The 26,426-nt window shown below is 49.6% G+C and overlaps 2 protein-coding genes across 3 annotated transcripts; both read left to right on the plus strand.

Moving 5' to 3' along the window:
• Positions 1-54: 54 nt before the first annotated feature.
• Positions 55-16,690, plus strand: HADHB (hydroxyacyl-CoA dehydrogenase trifunctional multienzyme complex subunit beta). Of its 2 annotated transcripts, none has more exons than XM_015616001.3 (16): positions 55-145; positions 1,823-1,897; positions 2,251-2,292; positions 3,743-3,839; positions 4,795-4,839; positions 5,726-5,825; positions 7,022-7,109; positions 8,418-8,605; positions 10,825-11,005; positions 12,265-12,386; positions 14,012-14,091; positions 14,171-14,218; positions 14,488-14,575; positions 14,656-14,730; positions 15,370-15,534; positions 16,147-16,690. In XM_015616001.3, the coding sequence occupies exons 2-16, from the start codon at positions 1,831-1,833 to the stop codon at positions 16,180-16,182; spliced, it is 1,422 nt and encodes a 473-aa protein (XP_015471487.1). In that variant the 5' UTR covers positions 55-145; positions 1,823-1,830; the 3' UTR covers positions 16,183-16,690. The 2 variants fall into 2 exon arrangements, with proteins under 2 accessions (XP_015471487.1, XP_015471488.1); XM_015616002.2 differs by lacking the exon at positions 55-145 and adding an exon at positions 1,586-1,718.
• Positions 16,691-17,659: 969 nt separating this feature from the next.
• LOC107198783 (sterile alpha motif domain-containing protein 12-like) lies at positions 17,660-24,292 on the plus strand. The gene is made up of 4 exons (XM_015615991.1): positions 17,660-17,982; positions 18,487-18,586; positions 19,116-19,377; positions 21,623-24,292. Exons 2-4 carry the CDS (start codon positions 18,527-18,529, stop codon positions 21,625-21,627), a joined length of 327 nt encoding a protein of 108 aa, XP_015471477.1. The 5' UTR covers positions 17,660-17,982; positions 18,487-18,526; the 3' UTR covers positions 21,628-24,292.
• The last annotated feature ends 2,134 nt before the right edge of the window (positions 24,293-26,426 follow it).

The raw sequence follows: 26,426 nt of genomic DNA on the forward strand, positions 1-26,426 counted from the left end.
TGCGGGAGAGGCCGAGGAGGGGCTGTGGAGGGGTTGCACAGGGGCGGTGCTGGTCAGGCGTGCTGTGGGCAGCCCGCACTGTGAGGGGGCGCGGGGCCCTTGCCGAGTGGTTGCGCCGCGGCGGCAGAGCGGGGTGAGGGCCGAGGTGAGCGGAGGGAGCGGGACGGGGCGCGCGGGAGGGGACAGGGCGGACAGGGAGGCTGAGGGCTCTGTCCTGCATGGACGGGGTGTGGGAAGGGTGACAGGAGTCGGGAGTCGGTCCTGGGGAAATGAGTGAGCGGTTCGGTCCGGATGGAGCAGAGGATCGGGGGTCGGCCCTCAGTGGGCGGGGGAAGCATGAAGGGAGTGCGGGGGTCGGTCCCAGATGGACGGGGGAACGCTGAGGGGAATCGGGGCTCGTTCCGGATGGACGGGGTGGGGCTGGGAAAGGGTGAGGGGATCGGAAGGGATCGAGGGGTTGGTCCTGGGTGGATGGAGGGGTCGGGAGTCGGTGCCGGATGGATGAGGGGGTTCGAGGGCGGCTGAGGGAAGCAGGGGTGTAGCAGACGGGAGTCCCGCGGTGGGGATTGTGGATGAGGGTTAAAGTGAGGTGCTGCGGTGTGAAAGTGTCACGGGTGTGTGGACACGGGAAGTGATTAGTGGCTGTTTGTGGGATTGTGGATTATCCCGAGTTGGAAGGGATCCATGAGGATCGTGGCCTCCAGGCAAATCCTGCAGGCTCTGGAAGGAGCTTTGGCCTGGTGATTAGTGCAGGCAGGGCTGAGCTCTTGGGGTGTCAGGGGAGCACTGGCTGCCGAAAATGAGGGGATTGGGGGCGTTTTTGGGGGGCAGGAACGGGGGGGCATCGGGAGGAGATGGCTGGGCAGTGTGGGAGGGAGGAGGAGGTTACACGTGTGAAAAGCTTCTGTCAGCTGAGCAGGGGAAGTTTAGAGAAAAGCCTTGATCAGGTGCGGGGAGGGAGGTCGGGACAGGTGGAGGAGGAGCAGGATGCCTCAGAAAGGCCAGGTTTTGGGATCTCTGTCGGCAGAAGGAGTCTGAGTCTGGTTTGTGGGCTGGGAAGGGAGGAATGCTGCGGGGCACGTTCCAGGTGTGGAGCTGCAGCTGGGAGGTGTCCAAGGGGGTGACTGGCAGCTTGTGCTGAGTTCTGGGGAGCTGCAGAGAGCTGGATTTGGGACTGTGGGTGCTCCTGTGGCCCTCCATGGAAAAAACTTGGGGAGGGAAAGTGCTAGGATTTGAACCCGCAAAGTGTGACAGAGGGAGATGAATGTTGGCATGGATCAACCAAAGACCTGGAGCTGTGAGAACCTGGGCAATAAAACCTGCAGATGAGGGCTTGTTTGTAGGGAAACTAGATTTTGGATGAGCTGTGGAAGGCTGCAGAGGGGATTTTGGGGGTGGAGGGACATGAACTTGCTCTGTTTGCTGTGGGGATGCACAGCAGGCGCTCCTCAGGCTGGCACCAGGGGTTAACAAGGGGCGGGGGTGCCAAGGACACTGCGTCAGGAGGTGTTGCTGGCAGCAAGGCTGCCTGGGCACTGGGACAATTTTCCAGTGGGAAGAGCTGGAGCAGTTCCTGAGAGGGAATCGAGAAGCTCACTGGGCAGTATTTATTCACAGGCACATTTGCAGCTCCAGCCACAAGCTAGGCTCCTCCTGATCCCATCCTGCTCACGGAGCGTGGTGGGAGGTGATTCCCTGTGCTGCTGCTGCTGTCCTTGGTGTGTCTGCCCCTCACCTTGTGGCTCTGTGTGAGGCAGGCAGGTCTCTTCCCTTGGGATTGTCCCGGACAGAGCAGCTTGGACTGACCCCAGCCTTTCCCTAGATTCCAGAATGAGTTCCATGCTGAGCTCTGCCCTGCGGAACCTCCCCGTGTCCTCAGCGTGGGCTGCCGGGGCCCGTGAGTACCTTTAGCTTTCATTGGTGGGCCATAAACTTCTGGTTGAAGTGTTGGGTTTGGAATGCATGCTGGGATGTGAATCTGCCCTGTTCACACCTTTAAAAGGCTGACAGTGTTAATTTTTTCATCCCTAATTACATGCTTGCCTTGTCCATTCCCACGTCATATGGGGATGAGTCTTTATTAACAGTCAACAGAAAATGTGTCAAGTTTCTGAACAGAGTAAACCACCCCACACCCCACAGGTGGTCAGGTGTCTTAAGTGACCATTTTTTTCTTTTTTAACCCTTCTTGCAGAGACCAGAACTGTTTCTGACATTTTTTTTGTTTTTTTTCCCTTTCTTGTTTTCCAGTTGCTCGATCACTCAGCTGCTCCTCGCAGTTCCAAGCTGCAGGTAAGGGGAAAGCACCAGGAATCTCAGAGGGTCTGTATTAGACAAGGCTGTTTTGGAAGCTGCCTCCCTTTCCCAGAGTCTTGTGTTGGAGTCTGAAGTACAGAGTGTGTGCCCTTATCTCTGATACCTGGTTCTGACATCCAAGAAAACACTGAATTTCATACAACACCATAAAAACAACAATTAAATAGAAAATCTAGGAATGTAAATGTGTAAATTAGAAAGTTTTCTTAAGTCACTAGGTGAAAAAGTTAGAGTTTAAACTAGTTTAGAGAACAGAAGATAAAATAGAAGATTTAAAGTGTTGTCTCTTGTCCTTCTTTCTTCTTCATCTTCTTCTTCTAGAAGTTTTTGAGTAGTAAAAAGTGATTAGGTAGAGAATGCCACAGTGCAGCACACAAGTGTTGAGTCATTGAGTCACTAAGAAAAATAGTTTGTGTCTATTGTTAATTGAGTGAAAATTAATTTAAAGATTAAAAAACTGTGTATTTCAAAGCCATTTTACACCATTTGAACCAATTTAAACCAAGTGATGATGAGTTAACCTTGAACAAAAAGTCTAGAAAAAACCTGCCAAGTCTTTTGATACTATATTAATAAACATGAAAAACAAGAACCTAACAAGCCTTTAAAATATCCTTCCTAACACAGAACTAAAACAAAACTCCCCGTTAAAAAGTATCCCAAAAAAACTCAGCCCTAAAAAAAACAAAATCCAACAACATCTTGTTCCACTTAAATCTTAGAAATGTAGAGTGCAGAGTGGTTCAGGGGTTCCTGAAAAGCTGCAAGCAAGGAAAACTTCAGGCAAACCAGTGTTTGCAGCAGAGTCCTCTCATCCTCCGAGTGTCCTGGCTTCCAGCAGCCATTCCCAGTTTTCAGTCCTAGCCCACACTGAGTGGTTGGGGTGATCCATGCTCTGGGCTCTGTGGGGGTTGCTGAGGTGATTCATGCTTTGGCATTTTGGGAACAGGCCTGGACAGCAGCTCCCCATCCTCCCCTGGGCTTTGGGAAGAGCCTGAAGGAATCTCCAGACACTGCTGGAGTTTCATCCTGGTGCTGGCCTGTGGAATGATGCTGGGTCATGACATCCCTTGTCTTGAACCTCTCCCACTGGGGAGAGAATTTCTTCCCAGTAGGAGGAAATTCTTGGCTGTGAGGTTGATGAGGCATAGGCCCCATCCCTGGAAGTGTTCTAGGCTCAGCTGGATGGAGCTTGGAGCAACCTGGGATAGCAGAAGGTGTTGCTGCCCATGGCAGGGGGTGGCACTGGGTGAGTTTTAAGAGGCCTTCCTACCCAAACCATTCCATGGTTCCAACTCAGGTGTCCTACCTTCCCTGCCTTTCACTTATGCACCAAGAGGACAATTTTCTTTGTTTTCTAGAAGTCTTTGCAGGATCTATATTAAAATTGCTGATATTCTTGTCACCATCACTTCTCTTTTCACAGTCCAGCCCAAGACTAAGAAGACCTTGGGCAAAACTGGGGTGAAGAATGTGGTGGTGGTGGAGGGTGTCCGCATTCCCTTTCTGCAGTCTGGCACCACGTGAGTATCAAAGAGGAGTGAAATACAAAGAACACCCCCTAACTTGGCTAATATTCGACTCTTTCTGTGAAAAATCTCACTTGTTCATTTTCATGTAGTTATTCTTGAGCCTAAAGGCTCAGGAGGTGCCCTGAGTTGTGCTGCTGCAGTTATTCCAGCTTATTTAGCGCAAAAGTGTGTTTTGAAGAAGCTTGTCTGTGTGTATGAATCCCCATGGAGCAGGTCTAGAGGAAGCAGATAGAGAATCTATAGCAGATGGAGGAACAAGTTTCACAAAACTGGCAGGACAGGGGCCAAGAATCTGCTGTAGGCTCTTCTTCCTGGATTGTTGTGCCACCAAATCCGCAGCTGAACTGGGACCACAGCTGACTGTTAGGATGGAGAAGGGGCTTCTTTATCCCATCACTGCTGCTTTTCTTTGGGTTTAGTGCAGTGATTGGAGCCTCTCTCCCAGGCTGAGAGAACTGGGGGTGCTCACCTGGAGAGGAGGAGGCTCCAAGGAGAGCTCAGAGCCCCTTGCAGGGCCCAAAGGAGCTCCAGGAGAGCTGGAGACGGACTGAGGACAAGGAATGGAGGGCCAGGAGCCAGGGAATGGCTGCCAGTGGCAGAGGGCAGGGCTGGATGGGATTTGGGGCAGGCATTGTTCCCTGGCAGGGTGGGCAGGCCCTGGCACAGGGTGCCCAGAGCAGCTGGGGCTGCCCCTGGATCCCTGGCAGTGCCCAAGGCCAGGCTGGACCCTGGGACAGTGGGAGGTGTCCCTGCCATGGCAGGGGTGACACTGGATGAGATTTCATGACTCTTCCCACCCAAACCAATCTGTAATTCCTTGAATTGTTTGCTCAGAAGCACAGTGGAGCATTTCTGATCCATCCCCAGTTCTGCTCAGTGCTCACAGGAGAATTCTGCACTGATTTCTCACACCTCTGAGTTTCTTCCTCTCTTCTTCACCTTCCAGGTATGCTGATCTGATGCCACATGACTTAGCCAGAGCAGCACTGCAGTAAGTAAATGGAACACTGGAAGGGCTGAGGATTCTTGTTAAGCTGCTGAGGTTTCAGTGTTGCAGAGCCAAGGCTCTGGGTTTGGCTCTGAACAGCTCAGGTGCTTTATTTTTCCTGGCCTCCCTCTGCATTAGTGGGTGGTTTAAGCAGTGGGGTTTGTGTTGTTGTTGGGGTTTTCAGTAGTTTGTGTTGATGCAGAGAGGTGGTGACAAATGTTAGTGAATTTGATTCCCAGCTGTAGCTTTCCAGACACAGAGATCAGAGCTGCTGTTGAGCTGTACTCACATCTGGTGGGAAAAACAACCTGGGCAACACAGAGGAGATTAAGTGACAAAGATATTGAGCTAATTCTGTAACCCTCCTGTCACTTCTGCTCTGAGGGCCATTAGCAGTGGGTTTGTTTTGTTGAGAGGCAAAGTGCTGTGGAGAAGAGAGGAGCCTGGAGATGTCTGCTCCATCCCTGGCAGTGCCCAAGGCCAGCCTGGACAGGGTTTGGAGCCACCTGGGACGGTGGCAGATGTCCCTGCCCATGGCAGGGGTGGGACTGGATGAGCTCTGAGGTCCCTTCCCACCCAAACCATTCTGGGATTTGATGATTCTGGGAGCCATTTTGTGGAAGGAGGGGTGTAAGGGCTGCAAGGTAGTTGTTTTAATGAAGTTTTGTAGTGATTTTTGGTGAAATTATCACCATGATTGTTTGCAGCCCATAATCAGCTATACTTCCCACAGGCCCACATGCCCGAGATATTTTTCTGATGGGGGGACAGAAGCTGTGGTTCTGTTGTGGCCTTGTTCTCCAGCCAAGGTGGCAGGAAGGGGATGCTGGAGAGGTTATTATTTATGTGCAAATGATACAAATTCCCTTTGTTTTGATCCTCTCCTTAGGGGCCTGCTGACCCGGACCAGTGTCCCAAGGGATGTTGTTGATTACATTGTTTATGGCACAGTTATCCAGGAGGTGAAAACGAGCAATGTTGCCAGAGAGGTGGGTTCTATGCAGCATTTCCCTGGGAGTCTGATTTCTTCAGCTGCTCTGAAGATGACAAATCCTTGCTGAAAATGATTTCCCAGTATTATTGTTTGTTTATATATGATTTGATAGCATGAAGTAGTTGTGCAGCATTGTCTGTTAAATGAGTTATTGGGACTGTAAGGAAGATGATTTTGTGATTCTCTGCCTCCTGTTGAAATCTGCCACAGATTTCATTTAGCATTGTTTTTTTATCAAGTTTTCATATCTCAATGCTGTGAAGCCTCTGCTTGACTCTTCCCTGCAAGGGAAAGTTTTGTTGAGTGTTGCTGATCCCTCAGCTCCTAAATACGAGTTGGATTGAATGCTGCCCAATATCTTGGGAGGAGCAGAGCGTGCTGTGAGGGTTTGCTTTGTTGTGGGATTTATTTATTCATTTGAGTTGGCTGCTCAGACACAGCATTCGCAGCATTTGAAGCAGAGCAGCTTTGCTGCCCTTTGTTCCAGCAGCCAGAAAAAATTATCAATAAACAATTCCTGGATTATCCCCAGAGTGGCTGATCCTCTGGAGTCACGGGACAGGCAGCCTGATCTTTGCTAACCTGGAGCCTCTGCTGTGCTCTGCACCTGGATAAATCCATGATGTAACCTGGGCTCCCTGTGCAGCCTCAGCTTCGGGAATGCAAATCCTGCCTTTGGTCACCTGCCAGTCAGATGGGGCTGCAGGGTAATTTTAACTTGGGAGCAACTGCTGAACTTTCAACCAGTTGGCCACATCCCAAGTAGGGAAGGTCTCTGGGAGCTGCTCTGGACATGCTCAGATGAGTCACTGCTCTGCAGTTTGCTGCTCTCTGTGAAGCCACAACGCCTTGTGCTGAGTGCTCTTGTGTGTTGCCTTTGCCAATAAGGTGATATCAAGTAGTTGGAGGCTCTTTTGGTGTGATGTTTTTAAATGTGAGGGCTGTGATTAGTTTTTCTCTTTATTAAAAAGTGTGGAGGAGTAGTGGCTGTTCTCAGTGTGGCCAAGAGCCTCGGCAGTGACCTCAGCTCCTGCTCCAGAGTCTGGGGAGGGGAAGAGCTGCTGCCATAATTAACTGGATGAAAACTCCATGTCTTTGTCTTCAGCTCCACCTGGCAAGGTGTGCTGGGCAGGGGCAGCTCTGGCCTGGGAGCAGAAGCCCTAGGTTTAACAGCCACTCTTGTTGTTGTAGGCTGCCTTGGGAGCGGGGTTCTCTGACAAAACTCCGGCCCACACCGTCACCATGGCCTGCATTTCCTCAAACCAGGCCATGACCACAGGTATGTGGGCTGCAAGAATAAGCTGTGGGGTTGAGAGGGAGCTTGGGAATTCTTGTACAGCCCTTATTCAACTTGCACTGCTTGTGAATGTAAAGAAACAACTGAAGAAATGCTGGAATGGGAGGAAAAAATGGAGTTATTTAGCCTGGAGAAAAGGAGGCTCCGGGGGGACCTTGTGGCTCTGCACAAGTCCCTGCCAGGAGGGGACAGCCAGGAGGGCTCAGGCTCTGCTCCCAGGGAACAGGGACAGGACAAGGGGAAATGGCCTCAGGCTGGGCCAGGCCAGGCTCAGCTTGGACAGCAGCAGGAATTTCTCCCTGAAAAGGGTGCTCAGGCCTTGGCAGGAGCACCCAGAGAATGGAGTCCCCATCCCTGGAGATGCCCAGGGAATTCCTGGACACTCAGACACTGAGTGCTCTGGGCTGGTGACAAGATGGAGATCAGTCACAGGTTGGACTCCATGGTCTGGGAGGTCTTTCCCAGCCTCAGGGATTCTGTGGAAGTTTTTTAGCCAGCAAAATGTGACATGAACTGAGTGTCTGCTGTAGGCCTGCAGCAGCATGTCTGCCCAGTGTCTGTGTTTATTTGGGAAGTAAAGACTGACCATGGTAAGAAAGTTGCTCCTTTTGGGCTCCTTTTATCTTTGGCTATAGTATCTAAACAGGGCTAAAAAATGGAGATGCAGCTCAAACTGCTGGGGCTGCCCTTCCCTCCCTGCTGTGTGTGACAAGGACAAGTGGGAGCCAAGTGACAGGAGCTCACATTGTGTAACCTGGCCACGGTCAAGGGCTGCAGGTGATGCCTGAAGCTTTAGTTTTCATATTTTTTAGATTCTGTACTGCCTTAGAGCGACTCTGAACTTCATACAAAGCATTAGCACGCTCTCCTCACAGCTCAGGCAAACAGAACAATCCTTTTCCAGCCCCAGAACCAAGGACACCGTTACAGCCTCGGGCCCAAAAAGTGTAAACAGCAGAGAAATGAGGAGAGCAGTCTGGGAGGATGGGACTGCATCACCTGCAGCTGGAATTGGACAATTAACCCCAAGATGGAAATGAAAAAACTTAGAAAAGTGTGAAAACTCATGGCTCAGAGTCCCTCGTGGGTGGAGCCGTGGCCAGGCTCTTGCACTGCCCAAGGTGTATCCTTGGAAGGCCTTTTAATAAACACCCGTAGGAATACCAGAGGAATAAATACTTCATTCCTTTAACTCTGTCCAGCCTCTGAAGGCCTCAGAGGAGGAATGCAGGAGTAGGCAGGGCTCTGTGGGGGTGGGTGTCCCTGCTCTGGCAGCACCTCTCGTTGCAGGTGTGGGGATGATCGCGGCCGGCCAGTGCGACGTGGTGGTGGCCGGGGGCGTGGAGCTCATGTCCGACGTCCCCATCCGCCACAGCAGGAAGATGAGGAAGACGATGCTGACCCTGAACCGAGCCAAGACCCTGGGCCAGAAGCTCTCCCTCATTTCCAAGATTCGCCCTGACTACTTTGCTCCTGAGGTATTTTTGTTTTCCAGGAGTTTAGATATTTAGGAGGTGTGAACAGGTAATTTTTTTGGCCTTGACGGAGAGGATTTAAAATGGGTGAGATGGTTCCTGGGGTTCATCATGATTGATCTCTGTCCTCTGCCTTGGGTTAAAACACTGATTAATGCATCTCACAGCATTTGGGCCTCTGATTTTTCTTCCCACATGTTCATCTTCAGTAAACCCAGCTTAGTGCAAGACCTCCTGCTGCAACTCCTGGACAAACTGTGCTGCAGATGACAGAAATTTTTTTTCCCATAAATATAAAGGTTATTCTGAAGTGTCAGAAGAATTCTAGGGTCTATTATATAGATAGATAATATATATATAGATAATTCTATTATCTAGTAAAATCCTAGAGGAATTTTAGTAGATAATAGAAGTACCCCTCCCCTCTTAGTACTAGGCAGGAATCTCCTCAGTATATGAATTTGATTAACACATCTTAAATTTGCCTTTTGATTCCTGTTCCTGGCCAAATCCTGCCAGGGTCTGGATGTTCAGCTCCCCTGAGGTGCATCCACAGGGCCGTGTCAGGAGCAGAGTGAGCCACTGCTCTGTCCTGGGGGTCACTGGGGGGTGAGGATGGAAAGGGGCAGCACTTCCTTCCCACCCTGAGCTCTTCACAAGGAAACTGCATCCATGTCATTCCCTTTAGTGAGTGCAGTGGGGCCCAGGTTAAGTGTGGCAGAGCTGACACGTTGCTATGATTTCGTGTTAGGGATAGTAAACAGACGAGATATATTTTTGTTTAAGTAGTGAAAGTAAGTCTTGGTTTATTTTTATATTTAAATATAGAGGGTTTTATAAAGATATCATGTTTATTTTTAATTGGTTAGTAACTAGCTGTTATTTTGTTTGATTGGTTAGTTTATTAGAGGTGTTTATGTGCTGGTTAGTGGGTTTATTTTAATATATTGTTTGTGTATATTTTTAATGAATCTGGATAGTTTATATAGATGCTGTTAACAGTTACAGTCTTAGAATTTTTTTCTCAGGAGAACAAGTTATTTTTCACCATTACAAAATTTCATTCTCAAGGACAGCTAACAAGTTTTCTTACAAGTACAGTTATTCAAATTAAAGTGTAATCTGTGAGGCCTCACAGGCCTACTGTTCAGCTACCACACTGACATCCCAAATCCACATAAGATACAAAGATTTCAGGCTTGACTGCATGCAGGGATTTCCTGGGTGCTGCTGGAAGAACTAAAACCACACCAAAATCACCTCAGGGCTCTGCTTTTGGATGAGGAGGTGTCTGACAAGGAATTTTGAGGACCAGGATGTGGTGCTTGAGCTGAACCCAAAGGGTCTGGTCACTCTTTGTTGTGCATTCCCTGTTAAATGCACAGGCAGCTGCTCTCAACACATTTCTGGAATTCCTGGAGTAAGCAGCAGCCTGGACCTCGTTTTTTTCCACAGTCTTGGAAAGGGATGGCTTCTCTGCTGCATTTGACTGAGTTTTTTGTGGTCTGGTCGCCGTGTGTTAATTGTGCAGCTCTGAATTAACAAAGGGAGGGGCCTCCCTGTCTCTATAGGACACTCCTGGTTAGGTTCTTTCTCCCCTTGAACTGAAATTGATGAGAGGGAGGCAGTTTTTTCTCTTGATCAGACTTGGTTAATTCTTCTCTTATCAGCATTACAAGGTACAAGGAGCTATGTGCACTAAGATAGAAAGGTGAAAAATGGCAAACAAAGATCTGCAAGGTCTTTTATATGTCCATTTACCCAATTAACAGATGCCAAGTAAATTGTTTTTCTTAGTGACCCAATGACCCAACACCTGAGTGCTGCACTGTGGCATTCTCTATCCAATCACCTACTGCTACCCAAAAACCTCTAGGAGAAGAAGATGAAGAAGAAAGAAGAAGGACAAGAGACAACACTTTAAATCTTCTATTTTGTCTTCTGTTCTCTAAACTAGTTTAAACTCCAAACTTTAACTTGTTCACCCAGTGACTTAAGAAAACTTTCTAATCTACACATTTACATTCCTAGTTTTTCTATTTAACAGTTATTTTCAGGATGTTACATGAAATTCAGTGCTTTCTTGGATGTCAGAGAGAAGGGCACACTCTCTGTGCCTCTGACTCCAGCACCTCCCTCCTGTGGGGCTCAGCTCTGTGTGCTCCCAGGAGGGTTTATTTTTTCACCTGTGTTTTTTTTTTTGTCCCCCTGCCTGGCTGCAGCTGCCAGCTGTGGCAGAGTTCTCCACCAGCGAGACCATGGGGCACTCTGCCGACCGCCTGGCCGCCGCCTTCGGCGTCTCCCGCCTGGAGCAGGACGAGTACGCCCTGCGCTCCCACACGCTGGCCAAGAAAGCCCAGGATGAGGGGCTGCTGCAGGACGTGGTGCCCTTCAAAGTGCCAGGTGACAGTGCCCATGTGCCATGGCCAGGGCTACTCCCTGCTGGGGGCAGCTCCAGGGGAGTTCTGGGGGTCTGGGTGGGTTTTACCAGGATCTGTTTGTCCCTGGAAAACTGCTGGCATAGGGATGTGTTTGCAAACGGGATAGCTGTGTGTGTAAACACAGAGCCATGGAATGGTTTGGGTGGGAAGGGGACATTAAAGATTTCCCAGTTCCAGCCCTGACACCTTCCACTGTCCCAGAGTGCTCCATCCAGCCTGGCCTTGGATGCTTCCAGGGATCCAGGGGTAGTCACAGCTTCTCTGGGAATTCCATCCCAGCCCTTCCTCACCCTCGCAATGAAGAGTTCCTTCCCAATATCCCATCTAACCCTGCCCTCTGTCGTATTTTTACATACCTAAATTTTTTCTTGCCAACCCCACTTCTGTGCTAATGAGGTGGACAGAGCAAGGAAAATCAGGACAGTTGGACATGGAATCCCCCTGCTCTTCCACCAGGCAAGAGAAACCACTTTAATACCCCAGAATATCAACAACAAACATCAGCCAAATAAAATCCCACTCTTATAACTCAGGTGCTGGATGGGAAAAGCTGGAATGTGGCAGGTTCCAGTTCCCCAGGCCTCACATTCCTTGCTGGGAGGTGAAACAGTCTAGGGAGAACCTTTAAGCTGCCCTTTGCCTGTCCTGGTGTCCCCCTCACCCCCCAGGAGCCAGGGGACACACTTTGCTGCAATACCTGTTCATGTGGGAACTCTGATTGCTGTCCTGGAGAAATTTCCCTTGTAGAGCCACAGTTCCATGTGATCTTCATTATACAACTGGTGTTTAACAGACTTACTTAGCAGTTGGCATCGTTGCAGATGGATATGTTTGGGTTTTCCCAGTGCTCTTTATTCCTCAAACTCAACATGTAAATGTAAACTGATTTAAACTCAGTTCTCCATTTAGGTTTTTTAACCTAAATTTAAATTCTTTTCTCAACTGGCTTTCCCATGTGGTAATTTCTCCTTCCAGTAAACAGATGGCAGCACTTTGTTTTTGCTGTCTTCTGAGGAAAAGTGAGGTAGCTTCAATTTTTAAGTGCTATTTTTAGTTATGTTAAGTATCCTGATGCCACAAACAGATTTTCCTTTTTTCCTTCCTCACGCTTGTCCTGAAGCCCACAATTTTCTGATTTTTTTTTCCCCCTGGAGTCCTGATGATGAAATCCTTGTGCACTGCTGATTTTTGGAGTTTAAATGTACTTTTTTCCATCACCAGGCAAGGACACAGTTACCAAAGATAACGGGATCCGGCCGTCCTCCATGGAGCAGATGGGAAAACTGAAACCAGCGTTTGTCAAGCCCTATGGAACAGTCACAGCAGCCAACTCCTCCTTCCTGGTAATTCTTCCTCCCAGCACTGTGAGCCAGAGGGGAGAGCTGTCCACCTGAGCCTCTGCCTCCCTTAGCTGCTATCATCTGGGAATGAGCTTTTTAATTTCGACTGTTTCTGGATTTTCCAGGTGTAACTTGGAACTCTGTTGAAATCTGGTGAATTTGGGTTGTTTCATTTTAAAATCCATACAAAACCTCTGAAGTTTTGGGCTGTCTGACCTCTTTGATTCTCTGTAGCTGCTTCATGAGGGTCAGTCCTTCAAAGGCCCATGGAGGGATTCTGTCCCAGGATGGGATTGGTCACATTGTACAACTGAAGTCAGTGGGTTTAGTCTGAACTTCACAGAATCATGGAATGGTTTGGGTTGGAAGGGACCTTAAATCTCACCCAGTGCCACCCCCTGCCATGGGCAGGGACACCTCCCACTGTCCCAGGTTCCTCCAAGCCCCATCCAACCTGGCCTTGGGCACTGCCAGGGATCCAGGGGCAGCCCCAGCTCTGGAGGGACAGGACACAGGGAATGGCTTCCCACTGACAGATGGGATTTGGGGCAGGCATTGTTCCCTGGCAGGGTGGGCAGGCCCTGGCACAGGGTGCCCAGAGCAGCTGGGGCTGCCCCTGGATCCCTGGCAGTGCCCAAGGCCAGGCTGGACACTGGGTCTTGTGATGCCTGGAAATAGAACACAAACTTTACCAGGCAACATTAGAAAGACATTATAGAAGCAAATCTTTCCCTGAAAGCCTTCAGGTACAGCATATGGCAAAAAGCCACATCCTGAATTAAATTTGTACCTTTTAATACAAGACCTGGCAATTAGAATATCCAGCCAGTATTGTCCAATTAGAGGAGCAGTTGGTTAAGTAAATCCCCCCTGGCTTCTGCCCCATGGGAGCTCTCCTCCCCATCTCCTGCCCTACCTTTAGCATGTCTGTGATTACACAGTGCAAAATAAAAAGTCCTTGAAGAAGTAGCAGGCAAGACTAACCAATATTTTTGGAATGCATCAATAAGAGTTTGTTCACTGCGGGACAGAAAGCTGGACAAGTACTGGAAGTTATACCTAAGCATTTAACAATCTCCAAAGCTACAAATACATGAAGAATACATGGAAGCTAAAAAGCTTTGAGCACTTGGAGCAACCTGGGGTAGTGGGAGGTGTCCCTGCCCATGGCAGGGGGGCAGAACTGGATGCAGTTTAAGATCCTTTCCAACCCAAACCATTCCATGATTTGATGTGCCAAACCCACAATGATCATTTTTGTCAAGTGGTGAGCATGTGGCTTGTGTCCTCCTGGAATTACTGTTTTGGGATGGCACTGGGAGGACAGCTGAGTGTTTGGGATAACCAACATGTCCCATGCCTAGCAGGGCTCTTAGGCACCTGTGTCCTGGGTGAAACCAGGGGGATTGTGGCTGTGGGCTGTGAGGAAGTGCTTCAGCATCATTACTGATCATCCATCCCTCCATCCACTCGGTCCAGCAGCCTTGTCCTTTGGCCCCTGTCATAGTGGGGTGTCCTGGAGGCTCTGCTGATGCTCAGCTCCTCTGTTTCTGAGGGCTGTGGGGCTCGTTGTGTGCAGGGTGTGCAGGTCCTTCAGCCCTCACCTGGCTTCTCCCTGCTCGTTCCAGACCGACGGAGCGTCAGCAATCCTGATCATGTCTGAGGAGAAGGCCCTGGCCATGGGATACAAACCAAAGGCCTACCTAAGGTAGGAGGGGCTGCTCCAGTGGCCTCTGCTCCTGCTTCCTCCTCCTGTCCCTGGCACTGACAGCCCTTTTCCTGCGCAGGGATTTCGTGTATGTGTCCCAGGATCCCAAGGACCAGCTGCTCCTGGGGTAGGTGGAGATGGAGAGCATCCCCCCCCAGCCCCTGCTCCCACAACAGCCTTCTCTTGCCACGGTGTGTTTTTGGGAAGTGCCTCAGGAGATGTTGCATCTCTCCAGGCCTTCACGAGGTGGGAGAGCAGCGGTGGCAGAAACACCCTCAGTAATTGTGGGGGCTGTGCCTCCCTTGGAGAGAGATGGGCAGAGCTGGGCCCTGAGCCCAGAGAGAAGGATGTGACTGGAAAAAGGGATGCAAAACTTGTGTGTCTTCCCTCCTTCAGCCCCACCTACGCCACTCCCAAAGTGCTGGAGAAGGCTGGGCTCAGCCTGAGTGACATCGATGTGTTTGAGTTCCACGAGGCTTTTGCTGTAAGTGCTCCAAGTCTGGGGTGGCTCCCTGGAGCCATCTGCTTTGGGTTATTGCAATGTCACCCTCTCCTCCTTTGCAGGGGCAGATCCTGGCTAACCTGAAAGCCATGGATTCAGATTGGTTTGCACAGAACTACATGGGCAGGAAGTCAAAGGTAAGGCACAGTCAGGACATTTTCCTCCTTGTCCTGCCCCTCCAGGTCCTTGTCCCCTCTCCTGGAGCCCCTTTAGGTTCTGCAAGGGGCTCTGAGGTCTCTTTGGATCCTTCTCCAGGTGAGCACCCCCAGCTCTCCCAGCCTGGCTCCATGGCAGAGGGGCTCCAGCCCTGGAGCAGCTCCGTGGCCTCCTCTGGATCCACTTTTCTCTCCAGTTCACTTTGGGGTTACTGGGCTCCCTCCTGGCAGCTGCTGGTGCTGCACAGCCAGGCTCTGTCTCTGTCCTGTGAGGAGCAGTGATGCTCCTTGAGTTTGGGTCAGCAAATCCCAATTTTTGCCGTTTCTTTGGGATGCTGTTCCCGTTGTCGGCAGGAGGTGGAAGATCCAGAGCCACAATCCTTGTAGAGAAGAATGTTAAGAGCAGTGTGAGGGGCTCAGTCCTTGCACAGTGCAGCGTTTCCCTGAGGGGCTGCAGGTGAAGCAGGACCTCCTTTGGGGTGGTTTCATCCCCTCATCAGCCACCTGGATGTGCCATCCTGAGCTGCTGTAGGCTCGGTGTTGGGATTAGGTGGGATGACCCCCTTCCAGCCAGGTGATGAGGGGTTGTGTCCCTCAGCATGTCACTCTCTGTCCCTGCAGGTTGGAGCCCCTCCCCTGGACAAGTTCAACACCTGGGGGGGCTCCCTGTCCCTGGGACACCCCTTTGGGGCCACCGGCTGCCGCCTGGTCATCACTGCTGCCCACAGGCTGAAGAAGGAGGGGGGACAGTACGGCCTGGTCGCCGCCTGTGCTGCAGGAGGGCAGGTAATGGCTCCAGCTTGTTCCCTTGGGAGAGGGCAGCAATGGCAGGGCTGATCCTGCTGGGACTCTGCAATCCTGTCTGGTTACTCCAGCTCTGGGTGCTGGGTGTTCAGAGCTCCCTCAGGCTCCTCTGGCAGCCCCTTATCACCACTCAGTCGTGTCCCTGTTCCCTGGGAGCAGAGCCCGAGCCCTCCTGGCTGTCCCCTCCTGGCAGGGACTTGTGCAGAGCCACAAGGTCCCCCCGGAGCCTCCTTTTCTCCAGGCTGAGCCCCTTTCCCAGCTGCCTCAGCCTCTCCTGGGGCTCCAGCCCCTTCCCAGCTCCGTTCCCTGCCCTGGACACGCTCCAGCCCCTCCAGGGCTCTCCTGGCAGGAGGGGCCCAGAGCTGCCCCCAGCACTGGAGGTGCCCCAGCAGTGCCAGCACAGGGGACGGGCACTGCCCTGGCCCTGCTGCCACCCCAGAGCTGGCACAGCCCAGGGCCAGTGGCCTCTTGCCCACCTGGGCTTGTGTCTGGCCACTGCAGCTCATATTCTTGTGCCTGGGAGCCTGGGTCTGTGTGTGTAATGATTAGTCTGGACTCTGTTAATGAGCTATTTCTGTCTCTCTCTGTTCCCAGGGACACGCAATGATCGTGGAGCTTTACCCCCAGTAACCTCCGTCCTGTGCCTGGCAATGCCATTTCAATGCACTAATAAATCCTACACCCAATCCTTCTTGGAGAGGGGATTTGTGGCCTTTATCAATCTCTTTTAGCTACTCAGCCAGTAATTTTTATCTAATGAGCACGCTCTATTCCACTTCCAGGAGAGAAACAGTTAACATGGCTCTGAGTCTCTGCAGGCTCCTTGTAACTGTCTGATCCCTCTGGTAACTCTTCAGGATTTCTCCCACTGGGGAGCAAAAGTTATTCCAAAGCTCTGTATGGAGAATTAAATTTGGAGATGAGGAGAAAGTAAAGCAGTGGAGGTGGGTGGGCTGAGAGGGGAGGTAATGCTATGGGGAGGAGCAGTTCTTTGGGACAGCAGGTTCAGTGCTAAGGGCTGAGCTGGGCTCTGAGGGGGGTGTTTGATCCATGCTGTCCAATTGCTGTTGGAATGAGCAAAGTGCATCTGACAGATGAATGTTGCTGATGGAACTGCAATAAATCAGGACAAAACCCAGTTCTGGCTGTTTTCTTCCCCTCCCTTCACCTGAAATGCTTTGGGGACTGTTCCTGTGGTGGCAGTTGTGAGCTGGCACCAGGTGTTGGCTCTCTGGAATCATGGAATCACAACGGGTGGGACTGGGCAGGGGCTTTTAAAGGCCAGCTACTGCACCCCCTGCCATGGGCAAGGACACTTCCCACTGTCCCCAGGCTGCTCCAAGCCCTGTCCAGCCTGGCCTTGGGCACTGCCAGGGATCCAGGGGCAGCCCCAGCCTCTCTGGGAATTCCATCCCAGCCCCTGCCCACCCTGCCAGGGATCAATTCCTGCCCCAAATCCCATCCAGCCCTGCCCTCTGCCACTGGCAGCCATTCCCTGGCTCCTGGCCCTCCAGCCCTTGTCCCCAGTCCCTCTCCAGCTCTCCTGGAACCCCTTTAGGTCCTGGAAGGGGCTCTGAGGTGTTGGATAAACTTCAGACAGCAGGGCTGTCTTTTCTCCAAGGCAGTGGGGAAGATGAGACAGTTGTTCTGTTTTAATATCCTCGTTGTTTTCTTCACTGTTTCCTCATGGCTTTGTGCTGCTGTTACCTGAGAGGGAGCAGAGTTTCTCCTAAAGCACCTCACAAACACCTTCGAGTCCTTTTTATGACAGAAGCAGTTTCTGCCACCCACCAGCTGCTGCCCAGCCCCGCTCCCGAGGCTCGGCTGAGATAAGGGATGGGTGTAGCACCACCCTGTTGGTGCAGTAACTGCCAGGGCCAGAGAAGGGCTGCAATTGCTTTAGAATCACAGAATGATTTAGGGTGGAAAAGAACACTGGGATCATCATTGAGTCCACCCACTCCCCCAGCGCTGCCAAGGCCACCACTGACCCACGTCTGCAAGAGCCACATTCACGTGGCTGTTAAATTCCCCGGGGAGAAAATGAACATTAATCCAGCCCTGCCCTGGGCAGGTGTTATTTGGGGCTTTAACCCAGGTACCCCACCCTGGGCAAGTGTTCTTTGGGGGGTTTAGCCCAGGTACCCCACCCTGGGCAGGTGTTATTTGGGGGGTTTAACCCTAAGCCAGGTACCCCACCCTGGGCAGGCGTTCTTTGGGAGCTTTAACCCCCTCGAGGTTTGCGGAGGCAGAGCGGCAGGCGGGGGCTGGTCCGCACACGTTCGGCCGGGCAGGGCTGCAGCCCGTCGGATGTGACTCATCCTGGAGGCTCATCCCGCTCCTCCCCTGCTCTGCCGGTGCCTCTCCTGTGTCCCCTCCGCCTGTGGGAGCCTCGCTGCCATCGGAACCATCGCGGCTGAAGCCGCTCCGGTGCGTCCCGAGCTGTGTGGGATGTGCTCAGGTTAGGGGGGTGGGCTGGTGGCAGCGACCCGGGAGGGCTGGGGGAGCTCGGCAGAGCTCCTGCGCGGCTCCCGGTATGGATGGAGCCCACTCGAACCTCACCCGGCTCTGTGCCTCGGCTCCCGGGGGTGCCCAGGGGTCCCTAGGGCCCGGCAGGGCTGTGTGGGGCGCGCCCGGGGCTGTGCAGCCAGCGCCCGGGCAAAGGTTCCTTTCGCTCTCCTGGTGCTCGGCACGGACCCGGAGCGAGGTAGGAGGACGGGGGGATAAGAAGGAAGAGGTCCCGGCCGGCTGGGGGTGCCGGTGTCCCCTGCGGGCTCAGGGCACGGGCGAGCCGGGACGGTGGCACCAGGAGCGCTGGGGGAGCACGGGGTGGGTGGCATCGAGGAGCCACCGACCGTGTGCCCCCGGGAGGGGCCAGGGGGGACTGTGGGGACTGGTCCGGGGGATCCCCCGCTGACGAAGCCCCGTTTGCAGGGAGCCAGAACTGCCCTCCGTAGCCCGACCCCGGCCCCACATGGAACTCCCGGCGCAGGATGGGGCTGAGGCACCACTGGAGGGGAGCCCCGAGGCTGAGGTGAGAGTGGAAAGGGGCTGGGGAGCTCCCCGGACAACTGCAGTGGGGTCCCAGGGAACCCCAGTAGTGGAAGAGGGGGGACATCCATGGACTGGAGTGCGAGAGCCCCACAGGTGGAGGTTTGGGGACCCCCACGGGCAGAGGATGGGGGACCCCACGAATGAAGGATGTCGAGAATGAGAGACCCCACGGGCAGGTGTTTGGGTGTGAAACCCCACAGGAGGGGTCTGGGGACCCCCGTGGGTGGGGATTTAAGGGACCCCCATGGGCAGGGGATGGGGGATTCCTACGAGTGTTTATTTGTGGATCCCGGGGGTGGAGGATGGGGGACCCGCCCAGGCATGGATTTGGGGACCCCATGGGCCGAGGACGGGGACGAGGGTGCAGCCACCGGCACCAGCGCAGGGATGGACCGAGGGCTGCGCTCGGGCTGGGGCGGTGACACTGTGGCACAGAGGTGGCCGCTTGACCCCGTGGCTTCCGTGGCTTTCCCGACGGGCCAGCCGGCTCCCCCTCTCCTCCCGCACAGGGGCCCGAGGGGCCGCAGCGGCCGGCGGGGCGGTGGTCGGGGGCCGAGGTGGGCTCCTGGCTGGCGGCACACGGCGGGGGCTGGCGGCTGGCGGAGCTGGCTCGGGAGCACGGCCTGACGGGCCGGACCCTGCTGCGCCTGACCGAGGGGTCCCTGCGGCGCATGGGGGTCACCCCGCGGAGCCGGCGCCGGGAGCTGCTGCGGGAGCTGCTGCGGCTGCGGCTGCTGCAGGAGATCCAGGAGCTGCGGAGCATCGCTGGCGGTGAGCATCGAGCATCCCCCGTGCGGGGGCCGCACCCCCTTGTCAGGAAAATTAATCCACAAACACCAGAGGTTTATGTCAAAAAAGGAGACAGAGGAGTCCTTTTTCTTTATTCGAATAAAGGGAGAGGCCATGGGGCATTCCCCAGGGGTATCTCAAATTTTTGGAGGGCGCAGCCTCCTTTTTATCCCAATTTCTCGGACGCTTGTCCCTTCTCTCTTTCCCCATAGGCTGAGGTACTTGAGAGGTACAGACTTCCCGGAACGCCTGATACCTGCCATACCTCCCCACAATGCATAATCCCTTCTTAATTCTTAACTCTTGCAGAATTCATGGTGCTCTTTTAGTGCCTCTTTCATCTTTCAATGGAATCTATCCCATTATTTCTGTTGTCTCGCAGTGATAGTTTCATCTTATCAGCAGACCCACAGTTTGTTTGTGAAGACAAACCCATCATTCCTCTCACCCCGATCCCTTAAGTTTTATCTTTCATATTTTTCATATTCCGTGGTGCCAAGGTGTGTAGTTCTGAGCTTCATAGGAATTGTCAGTGAGCTCTATTCAGAGTGCACAGACAAAACAATTCCTTTTCCAGCCTGATGCCGAGGACAGCTGTTACAAGTTCCAGTCCCACAAAAATAACCAGTGGTGGACTGAAGAGAGAAAACAAGAAGGATGTGACTTCATAACCTGAAGCAGTCATTGGACAATTAACCCTGATATGCAGATGGACCAAAGCTTATAAAAACGTGAAACCTTGTGATCAGTTGTCCATTTTCTGACCATTTTTAGGTCCATCTTGGGTGTAGCCTTGTCCAGGCTGTTGTACTGCCCAAAGTGTATTTATTTCAATAAATACCTACTTTATTCTTAATTCTGTCCAGCCTCTGTTCTAGGTCAGCCTTCTCGAGGCATCAGCCCTGGGGATGGGGTTGTGAGAAATTTAAAATTATTTAAACTTTAATAAGAGATAATAAGGGATAAAGCAAAAGTCACGTGTGCAGATGCACACAGTTAATTATAACAACTCTTCTCATCTATTTTTTCATTGCATTGGTCAAATGCATATTCACAGAGATGATACATATCCAAACATTCCTTTGAGTTTACATGTTCTGGGAATTCTTCAGCTTAGTTTGACCCCTAACCTCATCTTATGATATTTGCCACAATGCAGACGTGATTTTGAGAGTTTTGATTTTATTTTGATATGAATATTTGATATTATTGGATATTGATTTTATTTAGATTTTGTATTTTATTTCTTCACGAGGCCCCCTGGTCTGTGGTTTGACAGTTATTGATAGCTGAAGGGACAGTGGTGGATTCCTCCTTGCTCTTTCCATGTTATTTGCCTGGTTCTTTTTGATATTACCTTATCCTACAAGTTTTAGCCATTTTTACAAGTACTTTCAATCAGTATTATTTATTTCACTACTGTCAGTTAGTTACAAAAATAAAGGCATTACTTATTATTTCACAACTACAATTAATTCTGCAAAAGTTAATGCTCTAATACACAGGACATAGTCTCTATTTTAGTATTTTGCAAGAGCTTAAACTATTGTGTATTTATCACACTAAAATATGTAATTAACACTGGAATTAGGGTAGTAACCTTGATTATATTAATGAATTAATTATATTAATTACACATTAATTATAAATTTATGGTTAATTATAAATAATATTTATCGAAATTATATTAATATATCATCATATTAATATATTAATATTATATATTAATAGATATATCTATATAATAGATATATATCTAAATAATATATAGATATATTATAATATCATATATTATATCATATTTATTAGATATATAATATGTAATATATATAATAATGTATACTATGTACTCTATACTATATAGTATATACAAGATATATATTATATATTATAATATATAATGCACTATAATATAATAATTAATACATTTAATATTTTAATATATATAATTAAATAAATTATATTTAAAATTATATTATTTGTATTATATAAATTATAGACAAGTAATAAATTATTATATTAAAATATATTGATTTCATAATAATATGCTAATATATATTAATGTATTATTATAAAAATATATTATAAATTATTTTCTATCAAGAGCAGTAAAAAGGTGATTACAAACTGTACTATATAAAATAATTTGCAAAAGCCAACAACTAGTTGGCTATAACTATAACTATAAATAGTTATTTATAACAGTGTCACCTTCCCTTCTCCCCAGAGTGAAGATGATGTCCCTGCAGATGTCCCAGAGCTGGTGGGAGCAGAGGAGATGGCATGTGAGAACAAAGCAGCTGGGACTGAGCAAGACATGCAGGAACAGTGCTGGAGAAGCCCCAAGATCACTGTGACCCCCCTGAAAAATCCAGAGCCTGCCATGTGCAGGAGCTGACAGCAAAACCTTAGAGGCAAAATTTGATCCACGAGGGTGGGCAGCTACCCCAGCCAGGCAGAAAGTAGTCCTAGAACTGATCTTGTGTGAAATAGCGGCTCACAAACACAAAGGCACTCACTGGAGTGCTGAAAAACCTCTAAAACCTTTGCAAAAATATGTAATTGGGTTGAAAATAGCTCAGATTGTGCAATCAAGAATCCAACAAAGGTTTGTTCAAGAAACAACCCAAACAAGGCTAACAAAATAATGCTGGGAGCCATAAAATCTGGAAATGTTGTGGGTGAACATTGGCAGATTGATTTCACTGAATTGCCCAGACAAGGAGGGTATAAACCCCTCCTGGTTCTGGTGGCCAGAATCCTTCCCTTGTCACACCAGCCAGGTTAGGGAGGTGACAGAAGTACTGTCCATTCAAACCTGGATTGGGGGTTCCTTTGGGAATGCCATCAGACAGAGATTCCCACGTTATTGCAGAAAGGCTACAAGAGCTTGGGAAAGCCTTGGGAATAGTTTGGGATCTTCACACTCCTTATAGGCCCCAGGCTAGTGGCAAAGTGGAATGAGTGAATTATGCAATCAAATTGCAATTGGATAATTGGGTAAAATGTGTCAGGAAACCTCCTTGGCCTGGGTCCAAGCCTGACCTGCTGCTCCACATCAAAGCAGAATTCAGCTGTGGGCCACCAGCAAAATCAGCTCCCGTGAGCTGCTGTGCGGTCAACCCCACCAAGTGCCACATTCCAGGACACAGAGATGTTAAAAGGAGGGGTCGATTTGAATAATTCCTCATTTCTCTTAGTAAAAGCTCACAGGATTTGCAGCGAGCAGTGGTGATCTCCAGATGTGACTGAACACACCAGGGCATGAGTTCCAACTGAGATATTGAGTCTGCTTGAATGACCGGGGAACTGCTCCACTCCAGCCAAAGTGGGAGCAACCTTTCCAAGTGCTGCTGGCAACTTTTACTGCCTTGGAACTGGACACAGTAAATTTGTGGATACATTAAAGCAGAATTAAAAGGGATGAAGCCTCTAGGGAAGAAGTCAAGAGCTTGTCACAAGCTGTTTTACAAAACTGAATGGCACTAGACCTTGTTTCAGCATCACAAGGAGGAATATGCACTGTCATAAACTCCAGTTCTGTGTGATCAAAGTGGTAGAGTGTCCACAGATGTCCAGGAAATCTGGAAACAAACCCACAAGCACAGCTCAAGATGCACCTCCTGGGGATTTGAAGAAATCTGGACCAAACTTCCTTCATGGGTATCCATCTGGATGTGGTAAAACATCTGTTTATAATCGACTCCATAATAATTGCTGTATGCTTTTAGCCTGCACCAAGACTCAGTGTTGTAGCTGTTTTAATGCCTTACACTCTGAAAGGAAATATAAATCTTAAAGAGACTGCTTCCCACAAGAAACTTAGTCTCCAGAAAAGGACAGGAGAACAGCACAGCCTTGGAGAAACAGATAAAGGGTGTAAATCAGGCAAACAGAAGTCATGCAAAATGCCAGCTCAGCTCTGCAAGGCACAGTTGTACAAAGCACAAGTTCTGCAAAAGAAGGGTATTGCCCTTACTCAAGAGTGAGGGTCATGGAACATGCCCCTAAAAAAAACACTGGATATTGAAGACAGACCCCAAAGAACCATTTAAGGACTTATGGTAAGGTGTGTGACTGTAAAATTAAGTAAGTGGGGATAGCTAATGAATATACAACCTGTGTGTATAAAAAATTAAAAGCTCTGTTCATCCAACACTCATCAGACTTGATCAGAGGAGGTATCCCCCAAACGAGCAGCGCTGTAATAAAGAATGGCTGGTTTCTAATACTCAAAACTGCTTTAGAAAGTTTCTCTCCAGCCAATTTCAGTATCAGTCTGGTGTGTTCTATAGCACAGAATTGCAGCCTAGCTGGTTTTTGTACTGCTTCCAATAGCTGGGATATTTGTGTCCCACATTTGGTCGATGTACCTTGGGCTGATTACAAACAGCTCTCTCTCCAGGGCATGCACTGCACCAAAAGAATCTCCCCAAATATTCACTTTCTTTCACTTTCCAACGGCCTTGTGGGATCTGGCAAGCCCCAAGGATGGAGCCCTCATTAGTGTGTTCTTAAATTGTTTGAAAGCAGCCCAAGTGTCATCAGTCCATATAACAAAATCTTATGGGCAGTTTTAAAAACCTATACAAAGGCTGGACCAATAATTAAAATTACTGACCCACTCCCTGACCATTCAGAGAAAGGCACAATTCTGTTACAGTTCATGGAACATTCTTAAGTTCCTTTGACCTCAGAGAATTTCAAAAGCCAGGAAGGTCACAGTCATTTTCATCACTGAGGGTATTCTCCCTCAATAGCCTGTAACTATTTAATCTTAAAAAGATTCACAATTCAGCAGGTCTCGGTGCTGTTCTTTAGTTTTGGTGGCTAGCAGGACATCATCAACATATTGTTACAGAGCCACTTGTGGATTAAAGAACTTCTGTTCTTCTAATTCTTTGCCAGTTGTGGTGGGTTTTAGTGCTGGCTAAAATCACCAGGGCACTTGCTCATTTCCTGCTGTGAGATATGGATTAAGAAAAGGGCAAAACAGGCTTAAAACTTAAAAGGTATAAAGAAATTTTATTAACAGGACTACAAGAATAAGAAGCATCAGAATAAAACTTCCTTTCCTCCCCCTGCCCAATTTCTTCCTTTCCCAACTGACCACGTAGAGACAAAACCTGGGATATTAAAGCAGTACCAACTATACAATAATCTTTCACCAGTTCTTGTAGGGAGAGGAGTTTTCTCGTGTCAAGCCATGGGGACTTCTCCATGAGAAACAGTTTTGTTGTGGCTTTTCATTTCCACAAATAGCAGCTGCCCAGGCAAAAAGTTCTGCATCGTGAAATTCCTCCAATTTTCACAGCCCTCCTAGAGGTGTGTTCATGGACTATGAACTCAAGGGGTATTATTTTAAGGATGAGTTGCTCAAAGGTAAAGGTTCTCTCCACCTGTTGCTATGATCATCTCTGGGAACAGAGGTTTTCTTCTTCTCTCCCTGGGGGCAAAGGGTCTTCATCAACTCTCACCTCTTTCTGTTCAAGCATCTCATGGGATCTCAGCTACTCTAACATCTGCTTGGCTTCATCAATGGATGCCTCTGCTCAGATCTGCAGCTCGAATGCTTCATCCCCCCCATACTTTCTCATGACTTAATGTTTGGCACAGCTTTGGTTATGGACGACATAAGGAATATCTGTGACTTTTCCTGTTAGTTTTCCTGGTTCTCATGCAAAAAAAGAAGGGGAGAGCTGTAATTTATTGGCCACTTAGATATCTGTACCAGGGGGAGGATTAGCCTTTTTGCAATCTACTCAATTGTTTGGACTACTTTTGTAATACTGAGTGGACTTTTATTCCTTGAGAGCTTTAATCCTTCAGAGAATTAGGATATTATCATCCCTCCATAGAAAACCAAAGGTTTGCAAACCAAAGAATGGCCTTTTTTTAGCCTCTGTGTAGTATTATATTTTGTAAAGTGATTCTCAATGGATGACGTTAAAGGAAAGGACTTGCTGCTTTGAGATGGGAAGCAAAGTTTCAAATCTTTCACATTCTCTGGCCATTCCAATTGATTGGTGAAGTTAAATTAAAAGAGATATTTCAGTATATCATTGTCCATTTTGGCCCTATCAAAAGAATTTTCAGCCCCATCAAGGCATCTCCTCATCCTCCTTCCATCTGAGGCTTGACTCATTCTTTTACTGACCTTGGTGTTTTCATGTTGTCTTTCTAGGTGTCACACTGTCCTTTTCTCTCCCTGGAGAGAGGACCAAGGTCTGCAGGTCTCATCTGTGTAGTGACAGGGTTAAATCTCACCCAGTGGCCGCAGCAGTGAAGTTGTTGGATTTCAGGCTGTGCTGCGCACCTCTCTTTGTCCAGCAGCTGCTGGAAGTGGGGGTTTGACCTGGAACCATCGGTGCAGGCCAGCTGCAGGGACCCCAGGGACGGGGTTTGGTGTCAGTGAGTGTCAGCAGCCGTGGCCTGGTGTCGCATCTCGCCGGAGCTGATCTGGCTCCATCACTTTGGCCTGTGACAGGAGCGGGTCACACCCCAGGAGCAGGATGACACAAGGTGTGACTAGAGCACTTGCTCTACGGCTTTTTGGCTGTCAGTCTGTGCTCTGAGGAGACAAGGACGAGAGGGAGGTCTTTTGCATGGGATAATAGAGGATTTATTGCTCTGGGGAATCTTGGTGGCAAAAGACAGAAAAATGTGAGCGCGCAACAGCTGAAATAGGGAGGTGGTTCAAAGGGAGGGTACAAAGCATCAGCTAATCAGAGATATCCTGGGGAGGGTAAAAGGCAGGGTTCACAAAATCATCATCCAATGAGGGAGGTAGGGGGGGAAAGCTGGGACACATGGACTAATCAAGCATCGAAGTTTAGGGGATTTCCAAAGTGGAATTCCAAGCATGCAGTGGGCCTAAGACAGATTGACAGGAAACTCAGGGTAGATTGACAACGTGGAGAGGGAGGGTCTCATTTGGACCAAACCATCAACTTAGATAATAACAGACCACACCATTAACGAGAAACACTCTGCAACAGCCTGGCCCAGCCTGGGGCCAGGGCTCACAGCCT

The sequence above is a fragment of the Parus major genome, unplaced genomic scaffold, assembly GCF_001522545.3.
Source record: "Parus major isolate Abel unplaced genomic scaffold, Parus_major1.1 Scaffold319, whole genome shotgun sequence".
NCBI lineage: Eukaryota > Metazoa > Chordata > Aves > Passeriformes > Paridae > Parus > Parus major.